This window comes from Capsicum annuum, chromosome 1 (assembly GCF_002878395.1).
Source record: "Capsicum annuum cultivar UCD-10X-F1 chromosome 1, UCD10Xv1.1, whole genome shotgun sequence".
NCBI classification, from domain to species: domain Eukaryota; kingdom Viridiplantae; phylum Streptophyta; class Magnoliopsida; order Solanales; family Solanaceae; genus Capsicum; species Capsicum annuum.
Genome location: NC_061111.1, coordinates 159,674,719 through 159,688,189, shown reverse-complemented (window position 1 = coordinate 159,688,189; position 13,471 = coordinate 159,674,719). Strand labels below are relative to the sequence as shown.

The 13,471-nt window shown below is 36.4% G+C and overlaps 2 protein-coding genes across 24 annotated transcripts; one reads left to right on the top strand and one right to left on the bottom strand.

Moving 5' to 3' along the window:
* Positions 1 to 403: 403 nt before the first annotated feature.
* LOC107840737 (cytochrome c oxidase subunit 5C-2) lies at positions 404 to 6,918 on the top strand. Its single transcript, XM_016684629.1, has 2 exons — positions 404 to 606; positions 6,398 to 6,918. The coding sequence occupies exon 2, from the start codon at positions 6,421 to 6,423 to the stop codon at positions 6,610 to 6,612; it is 192 nt and encodes a 63-aa protein (XP_016540115.1). The 5' UTR covers positions 404 to 606; positions 6,398 to 6,420; the 3' UTR covers positions 6,613 to 6,918.
* A 788-nt stretch (positions 6,919 to 7,706) lies between these two features.
* Positions 7,707 to 13,236, bottom strand: LOC107840742 (protein WHAT'S THIS FACTOR 1 homolog, chloroplastic). Of its 23 annotated transcripts, none has more exons than XM_047398580.1 (6): positions 10,838 to 13,236; positions 10,072 to 10,668; positions 9,816 to 9,985; positions 9,576 to 9,713; positions 9,188 to 9,361; positions 7,707 to 8,681 (listed from the first exon to the last, which is right to left on the bottom strand). In XM_047398580.1, exon 1 carries the CDS (start codon positions 13,157 to 13,159, stop codon positions 11,750 to 11,752), a length of 1,410 nt encoding a protein of 469 aa, XP_047254536.1. In that variant the 5' UTR covers positions 13,160 to 13,236; the 3' UTR covers positions 7,707 to 8,681; positions 9,188 to 9,361; positions 9,576 to 9,713; positions 9,816 to 9,985; positions 10,072 to 10,668; positions 10,838 to 11,749. The 23 variants fall into 23 exon arrangements, with proteins under 23 accessions (XP_047254536.1, XP_047254575.1, XP_047254560.1 ...); XM_047398619.1 differs by having other exon boundaries at positions 7,707 to 8,666; positions 9,811 to 9,985; positions 10,072 to 10,132; XM_047398616.1 differs by lacking the exon at positions 7,707 to 8,681 and having other exon boundaries at positions 8,937 to 9,361; positions 10,072 to 10,324; positions 10,619 to 10,668.
* Positions 13,237 to 13,471: the final 235 nt, after the last annotated feature.

Sequence of the window (13,471 nt, the reverse complement as noted above, 5' to 3'; positions counted from 1 at the left end):
TTCAAATTTGCTTTCTGATTGCAGGTCCCTGATGCGTAATTTAGATGATCCATCACTGACTCACATTTACAGGGAACAAAATAAGATGGCAGACGCACTGGCGAGAGCATATATATCTACTACTAGTAGTACTAAGTTAATGTGGGATCCTCCATCATCCATTTTGGATATTTTGCGAGCTGATAGGAATGGAGAATTATTACGTCGGATTGTTCGAGTGCCTGCTACCAACCAGCTGTTGTATAATACTACTGCTATTAGTTATCAGGATGTAAATGCTAGCTCTAGCAGAGCAACTACTACTGCTGCCACTGTTTGTAAAGTGGCACTGCCACAATGTAACAACTCCCAGTATCTGTGACGCCTTTATAATATAAGTTCCTCTGTTCACCCAAAAAAAAAGAAAAAATATTGGGCTACGATTTTATCGCGGATTGGCCCATTCTGTCCAATAATCCTAGATACTCGAAACTCAAAAATGGTCCCCTGTGACCATCACTTCGTCTAAAAAAGCAGCAAATAAAATATTAGCAAGTTATACCAATAGTAATAGCAATTGAAAAGGGCTCCATTTCATTCACAATCATCCGAGCTCTTTCCTCTCAGGTAAAAACCCTACCTTTAATATTCGATATTTCTCAATTATTTCTTTAGAATCGTTGTATATTAGTTTTACAATTTTGCTATTTTATTCGGAAAAGTTATATAGGATCAACTTATCTGATTTGCGATGAAAAAAAATTGTATATTTTTTTCACAGATCTGATAGATTTTTGCTGTATTTTGTTTCGATAACTTAGATCCAGAGAGAGCCATTCTATTTCTTTTGTTTGACTTGAAAAGACTTAGTTTTAAATCTGGATTGTTGAATCGTTTTGCTGTATTTTCGTTGGTTAAATAAGAAGCTTTACTAGGATCTAGACAGCGTAGTTGATGTTTAGCTACTTAGGGTTCGTTTGCTATGAGGGATAAGGATAACTTATTTCAGGATTAATTTTAAGATGAGCTTATTCCATGTTTGGTTGGGATAAACTTGGAAGAAAGTTGCATTTTTGTGAGGTTTTTGGCTTATCTATACTTAGCTAGCATCTATATATGTGTGCTTTCTACTTAGTAAGAATTATCGAAACCAAACAAACAGGGGTCCTTCAGTTAAAAAGAGATCTTTGAGTCTTTTTTTAGAACAATGGATTCATGTTTTAAACCTTGCGTAAAGGGAATTTTTTTTGGATTAGTGGTTTAAAGATAAAACTTCAAAAGTTTTTTAGTTTATACAAAGGCCTGTAGATATAAATTCAAAATTACCCAGAAAGGAAATATGTAAACCAAAAATATCACATTTCTTAAACTAGGGGAGGCCGAGCCAAATCAATTTGGTATTTGGTTTGGTTCTTGGTTTTAGGGTCTCGCTTCTACAGTTAACCAAAAAATTGAAATTTTTATTATACCTTACAGACCGACAGTGTTGTTTCCTAGCGATTCACTTGTGTAGTTGAAAAGATCTTTGCTTCCGTAGTTGCTTCTATAAGGTGGTCCATCAATCTTTTGTGATGATAATGCAAAAGCCGTTCATCAGTAAACTAAGAAACTAAGTTCTGCGATATTCTCAATTTCTTATGATCTGTAAAAGGTTCTCTTTTGGCTCTCATGCATTTGATGAGATACTGGATATAGAAGTTATGTTGAGGATAGGTTTTGGGTTTAGTTGAAATGTGGTTACAGAAACATCGTTTACAAAATTAGTTGATACGCCCTTGCTCCTTTTGTTCCTATATATAGTTATTAGGTGAAATTTTAAAGTTCATTTGGAAATTTAATGTAGCTCGTAGCAATCTTACCATCCTATGTGACTAGAGATCTTACCATTAGTTGATATACTTGAATACGCAGCTTAGCCACTTGTGGCCCATTTTTACTGAAAAAAACACAAAATCACCCATTTTGAATAGAAAGAAGCAGCTTATTTTACAAATAGAAAAATATCCTATCCTATCAAACGCATTACCGGAAACCAAATTAGAAAAATTGAACTTAAACGAACTAAATTAGAAAAAAATTGAACTGAACCGAACCAAACTAATTTCGATTCGGTCGGTATGCACTAATTAACAGTTCATGATCTCTAACAGTGGGACAGCCTTTCTACTTCTTCTTTTGTAGTGGTATGGACTGCGTACATCTTATCACCCAGATCCCGCTATGTGGGAATACACTGGGTTTGTTGTTGTTGTTGTTGATCTCTAACAATGGGAATTCCTGTTGGGTTTTTCCTGGCAGCAATTACAAAAAAATTGAAGCTTTGGCCTTGTGCCCTTGAAATTGTTGAATTTGGTTTTGATTGGGGCTGGATTGAGTAGGAGTTGTGGTTTCTTGCAATGTGAATTTGTGGAGGTTGTTCTGTTTACAATGTATTTTCTTGTTTTTTTTTTCCAAAAGAAAATTTGATTGTAAAATCTCATGATTCCTAGATGTGAATTTGTGGTGGTTGGTTCTGATATTATTGTCTATTTTCTTGTTTTTTTTTTTTTCAAAAAAAAAAAAAATTGATGGAAAATTTGCTGAATTTCTATTGACACGAGATCTGCGGGCTTTTCTTTGTTCGTTGTGGCAGCACCAATAACTTTTGGCGTTGTAATACCTTTAAAAAGTTCAAGCTTTCTTAATTCCAAACAGAAAGTTATGGTTTTATCTTTCTGTGCACATATTGTAAGCTGCTGATTTCAATTTTCGGAATTTTGCTACTAGGAATATGTTAGATTCTTATTATATGGAATGGTTACGGTTGTTTTACTTGCTCGAAGCTTATGTAAAATTGGTTGATAAGAAACATATTGTGACTTGTCTTTTTGAGATGGGAGGTGTCACTTGGGCTCCGTAATCGACTGAGATAAATCAATACTGTAGCTGAGTTCAAACTACTTTGGTAGCTTCTGCTTGCGTTGATGTGAAGTAATCTGAGTTGGATTATGTAAATTGAATGTTGGCTTGCAGACTTGATTTTTTCTCTCTTTTGAAATTTTAAAAAGCTTAAAGACATTCTTGTTCTTACTTGTCTTTGTTAAGCCGAGGGTCTATTGGAAACAACCTCTTTACTTGACAAGGTAGGGATAAGGTCTGCGTACGCTTTACCCTCCCACGACTCCACTTGTGGGACTATACTGTTGTCGGTACGCACTAATTAACTGAAAACTGAAGATTTGAACTAGGGGTGTGCAAAAATCGAACCGATAAAAATGTTATTGATTTATTGTTATTGGGTTAACGTTTTGTTAATGGTTTTATAAAAAAAAATTATTGAGTTATTGGTTTGGTTTGATTTTTTTTTATTGGGTAAACCGATAGTCCAATAAGAATATATATATATATATATATATATATATGTATGAATGACTTATTATATATTTCTCTTAATTTCTCTTTAATTTCTACCAATTAACAAACCTATTATTTCAGATATACAAACTCTTAATTTCTCCTAACAACATTGAGTTCAAACTTAAAGATGCTTGTAAATTAAAACACATTATGTACGATTTTTGGTTGCAACTAAGATCCGATTTTTTTTTTCATGTTAGTTAATACTATTTCTATTTTATGAGTATTTTCTTATCGGTTAAATTGAAAACCGAACCGTTAAGGACTAAAAACCGATAAAAAATATCTTATTGGTTTAGCATATTTAAAAACCGAAAACCAATAAACCGAACCGATAATATATAAAACCGAACCGAACCGACCGATGCACACCCCTAATTTGAACCCCACCCTATTTTAAACAACATACTGGTTGGTTGAACCGAACCAAAAAACCAAGATGTTGTTTAAGCAGCTTGGGTCCTTAAATGAAAATGGACCTCTGAGTCTTTTATTTGAACAAAAGTGCCTCAAGTTTTAAGTCTTTGTTACATATATCTCTTTTGGGATTGTTAATGACACATTTTAAAAGTTCGCAACGTTTTTCTATTTGTACGAAGTGCTTACCTCCCAATTTTCCCCTTCTTCCTCCACCTTTGCCTCCTTTGAAACCCCATAACAATAACAACTACAGTAGCTACACTTTAAAATTCTACTAGCAGTTGGCAACAAGTTCAATAGCCGTTGCAACAGATTCGATAGTTGTTGCAACATATTTTGAAGTTGCAACAACTACTAAATTTGTCGCAACAATTATTGAAGAAGTTGCAATAACTTTAGTAGGTCTGGCGGCAACTTCAGAATTTGTTGGATTTGCTGCAAAAATCCTCCAGGATTTTAATGCACATTTTCTCCACAAAATATTCACGGTAAAAACATAAATAGTAAAATTTTGGATATTTGATATTTACTCCCAAAATTATAATAATTCAAAGCATGGCCCAAAACACTTAATTTGAGGCTACCTTTATTTTTACAAGATTAACGGGATCCTTTTGGTTAAATTTTCTCAAGCAACTTGTAGGTTGTTAAACAGTTATTAAAAGAACTCAAACTACTTTTGAAGTTGTTTAAACAAACTCTCAGTTTGTTTATAGTTGCTTAACAACTTACTAGTTTGAACTAAATATCCTGCTTGTGCCAGAAGGTTATTCTGTACATGGGATGTTCTGCAAAAACAACCGAAAAAAAAGAAAGCAGAGGAGTTTTCTTGAACGCAATAATTGCGCATTGTGCCATGTTCCCTCAGGAGAAAATTTGAAATGGTTTGAAAGTGGGTGGTGGGTCTTTTTATATTTTTATAATACGTTTTTTAAAATTATGTTTCAATCTCAAATTATTTAATTTCCTTGGATGTGGTTAACTTCTCTCTTTAACTCAGGATTTGTGGTCTTTCCCCTCCTCCTTCTTCACAAACACACATACAGAAAGAGAATGGTATAAAAGCGTAAGACAGTTGGATGTGTGCGAGTGACTAAAGAACATTTGGGGATAAAGACCACAAAAGTTTTTTTCCTTTCTAAAGAGTGACATTGACCCGATCGAAGATAATTAGGTGATTTGAGGATGATTGGAATTACTAAAAATTTGGGGACAAATATTAGGACATCCAAAATATTATAAGACACCTGCTTTTCAGATTACAAAATACCAAATTTTGGTTCCTTCTTTGATCTCCTTCATTGTTTTCTTCCTTCTCTTCTGTGTTTCATCATCTAGGGCAGATTGTTTTTGTATTTGTGGAGACTATTTTCGAATTAGTGGATGGGATTCTGCAATATCTCCAAAATCTTTGGTAGTTGTTTGTGGGGTTTCAAAGTAGGCGGTGGTGTTGTATAAAATATGTGTCATTAGGCCTAATTTCAAAAGAATCACTTGTAGCAAACATGGAAAAATTTGTTTCACTTTTCATTGGATAAAAGACTCAAGAATCACTTTTGGAAATAGCACACCCTAGTGACTGTTAGGAATAGGGATAGAAGAGAAGTAGGTGTTGATTCTCAGTTCAACATGACATGTGGTTTTGGAGGGGCAGGGGGTAGTATGCCCATGTGATGAAATTTGACAGTTCAGTATTCCATACAGTACATCATGTGTTAATTACAAATACACATGCAATTTGTTGACAGACAAGACATAGCCAAGTGGAAGGAATTTATTGCTTTATGGGGTAGAAGTGCAAGGATGGATTCAGAAGAGTATTTTCTTCATGGGTTGAGAAGAGGATATTTTGGGTTAGAGTAAGTAGAGGTGAAGTGATGAAATTCAGGGATGATGGAGGGTAATAGGAAGGGGAAGAATGAATGATATCATGGCAAAATTGCAAGTTATGGTCAATTCAAATTTACCCCAGACCCCACTATGTGGGAATACATTGGGTATGTTGTTGTTGGTCAATTCAAATTTAATGTTAGTGCAATTATAAGGTATTAAGGTCCAGCGAATGAATGGACTGCTCAGGGAGGTGCAGTGTTGGTTGACCAAGTATGATTTGTATGAGTAGATAATCAGAACAAACCTATAACCTATTCACCTAATTCTTGAACTGTGATAGTACTATTTCCAGTATAATTAGTGTGGTTAGCAGTGACTACTTGCACTGCTCTGTGCTGTTGGAACAATGGCTAGCATAGCACTGGACCCCCAAACTTTTGGTGGGACTCAGTTTACCTCCATTCCTAGCTGAGGTCCTGTTGTCTCGTGTTACATTATTGTTTCCTCAGTTTAATTACTTGTAGAAAAGTCCACATAGTTAATTGTCATCAACTCAATGTTTTGGGCAACTCTCTGAGTCTGTCATTCTTCAAGTTGTTAATTTTTTGTTTCAATATAGTTGCTTCATTTATCTTGCTTCATGGTTGCGCACAACTTGCTTCTAACTCTCATGCTCCCTTTGGGACCATTTAGTGGTTTTGTTGATTTTGTATCCGTAAGTTAATGTGCGCAAGTGTAATCATTGTTTTCCCGTGCGGTGTTTTTGCAGAAGCTTGCTACATCCGGAATCAAATGGCCGGCCATAGGATTGCACATGCCACATTGAAAGGGCCTAGTGTTGTCAAGGAAATAGTTATTGCAAGTGTACTTGGTTTGGCTGCTGGAAGTGTCTGGAAGATGCACCACTGGAATGAGCAAAGAAAAGTTCGGTCATTTTATGACTTGCTGGAGAAGGGTGAAATAAGCGTAGTTGCTGAAGAATAATTTCTCAAGGATCATTTCCTGTGATTTGGATCTTCAGTTAAACATGGGCATAATTTTATTATGTCTAAAAGAATAAGTTTCATAAACCAAGTATTTCTGTGTCTATTCATCCACTCCATGTTTGACTATGAAGTTTTTTATTTTTATTGACCTGCTTGGACAGGCTAGAATGAATTTGATTTCATCTGTTTTAAGTGTGCCATTCAGCAGGCAAACTCGTGTCTCTGTTAAAAGTTTATTATTTCTCCTTTAATAGGTTCTTTTCTGAAAAAAAAGAAAAAAATACCAGAAGATTTCTCTTTCCAATATGTGACTATTTGCTTAATCTGTCTTTTGATAATCCTCTTGTAACATATATGCTGTTTCTGTATCTAGGTTCCTGACCATTATTAGTGACTAAATGGTAGTAGATGTGTGCCTGCAGGTGGCATTATTCTGTTAATTTATGTCTTATTATTGCTGGGAAAACACATTGAATAATTTTTTATGTTGGTATCATCTTATGAGTTCCAACTGTGAAGCATTGCTCGCAAACATACTACGGTTATTCTACTCAGGTATAGTAGATTGAACACTGACATTGTTCTTGCTTAATTAGTAAAATCTGCTCTTATGTACTCTCTTCTTGCACATGATCTCACCTGTGTTAAAGACATTTGTAGTTCCTTGGCAGTTTTTCCTTCCAAATTTGAACAATTCATTGAGTAACAAGCAATCTTCGACCAAAGTATAGAGTACTAAGCAATCTTCAATTAAGTGACTTTGTCCATCAAGTCTAGAACAAATGGGAACACATCATCTAGTGGTTTTATATCTGCTGGAAATTGAACTTAAACCTCATAGAGATTAACCCTTCTTCTTTCAAGTACAATTTATAAAATAAAGGATTATTCTTTCAAATGTACATTATTATAATATTGTACAAGCTCAACAAGAAACATTTAAATACCAGTTTTATCGGTTTCTTTTTTCCCTGTCACCTCTTCAATTTTAATGTTCTGCAATTTCCTTTTAATCTTACCGCTGGAGTCATTACACACTTCCATATATGCCATGAAACTTTAATTTGAGTGCCAACTGTATTACTTTCCAAGAAACAAATGGCAAAGTCGACTCCAAATAAGAACACAACATAAAAAGTTAAAGACTGAAATCAGAACCTAGAGATGCATCGACTCAGAATTGACAATTAGTAATCATTGTACACAGTACAAAGATGTTTATCAAATCCAATATGAACTCTCTTTAATTAATGAACAATGGCTTTACACATCTAAATTGCAACTGTGAAAAGCAGAACGCAGTATAGTCACCCATGAGACCATGGCATTAAAGAAGCACAGTGATTTGCGGAAAATACTTACCAGGTACTCCTGGCTTCATCTCCAAGTAGCTTCTTTTTGTTAAATTGCAACTGGTAATGTTGTATTCCACAGCATTAAGGTATGCTGGACAAGAGATTAATTAGTGTTCTGTACAATGTTCTATGCATCAAAGGTAGAAAGTAGCAATGCAACTCCCTATTTTCTGAATGCTGTAGAATCAAAGATTCTTCCGCTCCTCTCCCTCCAGAAAGTCCACCAGATACAGTGGGATTATTCTACACCACTTCTTCTGCGTCTTGCTTCCTCCTCTCCTAATCCAGCAACCCAACAAGTTTACTGTGTGTTCTGGCATTGACCCTTTGGTCTCTGTTAAACTGAGGAACAGAGTCCAAAGCTGAGAAGTGACTTTATAGTGGAGAAACAGATGGTTATTTGTCTCTCTAGCCTCACTGCAAAGCATGCATCTGGACACAATTGACAATCCCTTGTTCTGTAGAATCTCATGAGTGAGGCAAGCTTTCCTGATTACTAGCCAAGCAAGCAAAGCACTTAGCTTTAGTAGGAGCCATACTTCCCCATACATGCCCCCAAGGACCTAGTTTGTTCTCAGGCATCCTGGATACCTCTTACCTATAGATTGATTCTACCAACAGAGAACTTGCCATCCTTATCACGCTTCCATCTAAAAGTGTTATCCTATGTAGTGGTGCCTTTGAATCATCACATCACCTGCAATCTTGAAATCTATAGTTCAAGAAATAAAGATGAGAAATTTGAGAAAAGAGAGGGTGATGAGATTTTAAAAAACAGCTATCCAAAATGCTACAAGAAATAGTGTTTTGGTCATTCAATGACCAACATACTTTCATTAAATATAATGAAACTGCATTTATCCATGCTAAAACAAAAGCGCCCAACTTGGAATAGAAATTCTCCAAATGAGTGGGGAATCCAGACATTAAACCTTATTCAGGCAAACAATCAATCAACTTGACTAAATTAGAAGAACAAAGTTCTTTTTTTTTGGATAAAGGTAACATTGTATTCACACCAAAAGATTCATCATCCAACAAATGATGAATTGGAAACTTACATCCCACAGAGTGGTGGGCACACCCCAAAAGGGTATTTTCTACAAGCTTCCTATAAAATCAACTAAATCTACTAGACTACTAAATGTCTACATCCCTACCAAATCCTGTTTACACCCAAAAAACCAAAAGACTTCTACAATTCGTTCTAACATCTACCTTGACATCTGAAGAATAGACACAATGCTTTTGGAGCCACCTATCCGTCTCCCAGAGTACATGCATTATACTCTCCCGCGCCGAATAATCGTGACTCTTATATGGTAGAATTACAAGGCGACAAAGTGCACCATGACCTTTCAGTGCATTGAAGAAACTGTCTGACTGTATAATCTATGCAAAAAGAAAAAAGTTATTTACGATTAGGACTTTTGAGTCGAGGCTAGCAAACTCATTAAATTAATCCGGGAAGAACCAACAAATGTACAGAATAAACCAAGAACATCTTTTATCTTGCCCACTCTAGTTTACAGGAGCAACATTCAAGGAAAAGATGGCAATCTTGATATAGGCTGCTGAAAGAGGAATAAGAGGACCGTCATTTTACCTGCATGGTCAAGGTTCCTGGATTGTTGTCCTCCTCCCCATGGATAAGCAAGATAGGCTTCTTATTCTTATTGGCCGACATAAAGGGGCTCATCTCAACATACGTATGGGTCGCCTCCCAAAGTGTTCTCTCCTCATTCTGGAAAATCAAGAACTTAGCAATGCAAGTGAATAAGCTAAATCCTCGTAGAATGCAGAGATAACCACCAAATCATAAGGACTTTAGACTGGTTGACCTTACACAGGAATTGGGAGGACGACCTGGAATCCAAAAGGTGTTAGTGTTCTGTTATAAGCACCAGAAATAGCAATTCCACAACTGAAAAGATGAGGTGCATGTGCTAGGAGGTTTGCTGTCATGAATGCCCAATAGGAATGACCGCCAACAGCAATTTTGTTTGGATCGGACACCTACAAACAAAGGACCAAAAAACTTGGCCGTAATTTCAAAGTTCCATGCAACAACATATGTTCAGCGAGAAGAAGAAGAAACTTACTCCACGGCGTATAACTTCTTCCACTGCAGCCTCAGCACTTGCAACAAGTTGTTCTATGTACCTGTTTAAGCCAGCATTTACAAAACAAACACCCAAATCTCCAAGTTGCAGATGGAAAAGTAAAAGAATTCACTTCAGCACAAGATAGAGACATGGTTTATCCTTAAAATTAGTTCCGGAACATCAATATTCAACAAAAAGCAGCAGAGGCAAGTCCACTCAACATCCCACGACAACCACCCTTCCTCGCCCCCTGAATAAAAGCAAGAAAAGAGAGAGAACGGTGTAATAATGCTTCATTCCTTGTCAGTAGTCACACAGGTGAAAAAATTTTATGGAGTAGAACTTTAGTAGAATAGGTACATATGCAGAGTTGTATTCAGCAGGGAAGGATTTTACATTCAAACCACTCCCACTATCATTAACTCTACAAATGTCTAATAAACCAAGAGTATAAGTGGTTAGCATGATCATAAGAACAATATAACGATGAAACTTTCAACATGCACTGTGCAGGTTAACTCATTAATAAAGAGTAGAGTACCACCCAGCTCAAAACACAGGACTAACTGATCTAGATGCAACTGAAAGCAAAACCTGCGAAATAGAAGGAAAACTTAAATAAAAGACAGTAACTAGTCACTTCATTTTCCAATAGACCAATTAAAAAGAGTGGAAGAACCAAGGCCATTTGTCCAGTAAAGTGTGGTCTTGATATGAGAAATTCTAGAATGTATGAAGATATTTTCATGAAGTAGGAATTTACCACAATAAAGACCTTCTGATAAGAGTGAAATTTGTCATCATCCAAATTCGCAAGCTCCTGAGCACCTCCAGCAGGTCTGCTTTGTAAATCTACAGTCCCTTCTGCATTGTCCTTGCACGTACTAAGATCTGCCTTGACATCTGAAGTATATACACAATGCTTTTGGAGCCACCTATCAGTCTTCCAGCGTACTTGCATTACACTCTCCGGTGCTCCATAACCATGACTCTCGTATGGTAAAATTACAAGGCGGCAAAGTGCACCATGACCTTTCAGTGCATTGAGTTAAAGACCCGACTTATATTTTATGCAAAAAAGCAAAAGGGTTTTGCATGATCCTGGGCTATCTAGTTGGAGTAGGAAAGGAGGAATAAAAGCTCAAAAAAACAGTTGGAGTATGATTCCAGGCTGCATATGGTGGACTATCTGGAAGGAAAGGAATTCAAGATGTTTTGAGAACAAAAGCAAGACCATCCAGAAGATAAAGCTTAATTGCGTTCTGCTTTTGCATTTTTGGTGTAAACAAGAGTATATAAGTGACACAGAGACCCTCATACAGTTCCTAGAGTCTCTATATCTAACAGACTTTTCTGTAGCTTTTACTTAGATTTCATTCCTTGTAACTTTGGCCATAACAGGCCCCGTTGACTTAAATACAAAAATGTTACCATTTCAAAAGAAAAAAGGAGGGTTTAAGATGATGACTTTTGAAGTCTAGGCTAGCAAACTCATTAAGTAAATCTTGAAAGAATTAGCAAATTTAGGAGTAAACCAAGAACATCTGCTACTCTATGCAATCAATGAATGTGCGGATAAGCACATGTCAATTAGGATCAATTCTGACTACAATATGCGATTAAAGAAGATCCCCGACCTCAAGATTCTTCACGCTAGTATGCAATAGTTAACTTCTCATTCCCTGTATGCACTACAAACTTCGTCTATCTCCATCTCGGATTCATTTTCCGGAAAATCACCCTCCAAACTACCTATGGTCTGCTTGTTATTATCCACTTGAACACTTTCATCTTCTGACTCGCTCTCAAACGTATCATTGTACTCTAATTCCTTCAAATCTGTAAGAGGATCCATTGTGTCCTTCTTCTTTCTGTAACCAACTAAACTAAGAACCTTTTCCCTCCAAACAATAAGAGGGTGTTTCTCGATCAATTCAGAATCTTCATAAGCACTATTGAGAAATACATGAAACCTTTTACCCCTTTCTGAAACATAAAAGATCCCAAAATGTTTAAGCAACAGTCTCATCAGCTTCTGAGGCATTACAAACTCCTTCCTAAAATGCGTTAAGTAATCCGTCACCAACCTCTTTCCTATCGTAAAACTCAGCAGCTCGTGCATTACTGCAACTGCCCTCTTATTGAACTCCAATGTTCCAGCCTTTAACTCCCTGGCATCTGCATAAGGTGACAAGTATTCCCGCTTCTGAAAACCCTCTATCTTCCCCTTATATCTAGACAACACTTGTTTATAATTAGGAGGGAATTTCATGGGGAAAGACAATGAAAGAACACCAGCTACGTGATCATCCGGCGCCTGCATTACCGCCAACGCCTTTCTTTCCAACTCCGTCATAGCCCAACTTGATCTCCAATTCACAAGCTCTAAATACTCACTTTCGTCATAAGGCTTATACGGCTTCACAACTCGAAAGTGATCAGGAAACCTCCGCACCCAATGGTTCCTAAAATCCATTGGCAACCCCAAATCTCTTCTGAAATGAACAATTTTATCTAAAGCAAGACGCTTATCCACCGACATCATGAGCATCCTAGTAACAACCTCTGCAGCTTTATCACTATGTTTTTCAATAATAACCTCCTCTTCTTCTACTAAGCCTTCAGCTTCCTTTGTCATACCAACCCATAAAACCCCTCTATGATCCTTATAGAGTTCAAAAAGCTTAGGAGATTTCCGTAAAAAACCGGAGATTTTATGGGGTTTAGGGAGGTTAATTTGGGTTCGGTAACGATCAAGTTCCCTAATAGATATGACTCGTTGAGGCTCCTTTTTGAGGACTTCAAATAGTAACAGGATTTTGGAGAGTATTTTGTGTTTTTCTGTGACGATTTCAAGGTCATGTACCCGTTTCTTCTTGCTTCTGTCTTGAACTCTTTTACTGGTGGTCATTGATCGGTGACATTGCGAGAAAATTATTGATGAATTTCGTTCAGCAAAACACCGATGTTTACCAGTAAGGTTGAACATTGCGTCAAAATTACAATAAGCAGAGGGGAAGAAACTTAACGGGAGCGGCGACTCGGACTTGCGCCCTTCCTGAAATCTTCTGTGACTAACAGTCATGAATCTAGGGCATGTTCAAAGTATTCCCTCCGTGCCATCAGTGGATCCCTTTTACTTGACAACGTATTTTATTTAAAAGAAAAACTTTTGATAGTAAAATATATACGACGATAAATTATTTTAATAGAAATTAAAAAATGAATATTTTAAAAGGGTAGACTGTCCCGTAAATGATAGGCTAGGGAGTATTACTTTAGGGTGTGTGTTTTGGGATGAAGGAAAACATGTTTCGCTAAGAGTTTTTAGAAAATGTTTTTCATATAAATTAAATTTTTCTTCAATTTTAAAAAATTAAATTTTTCTATGTAAACT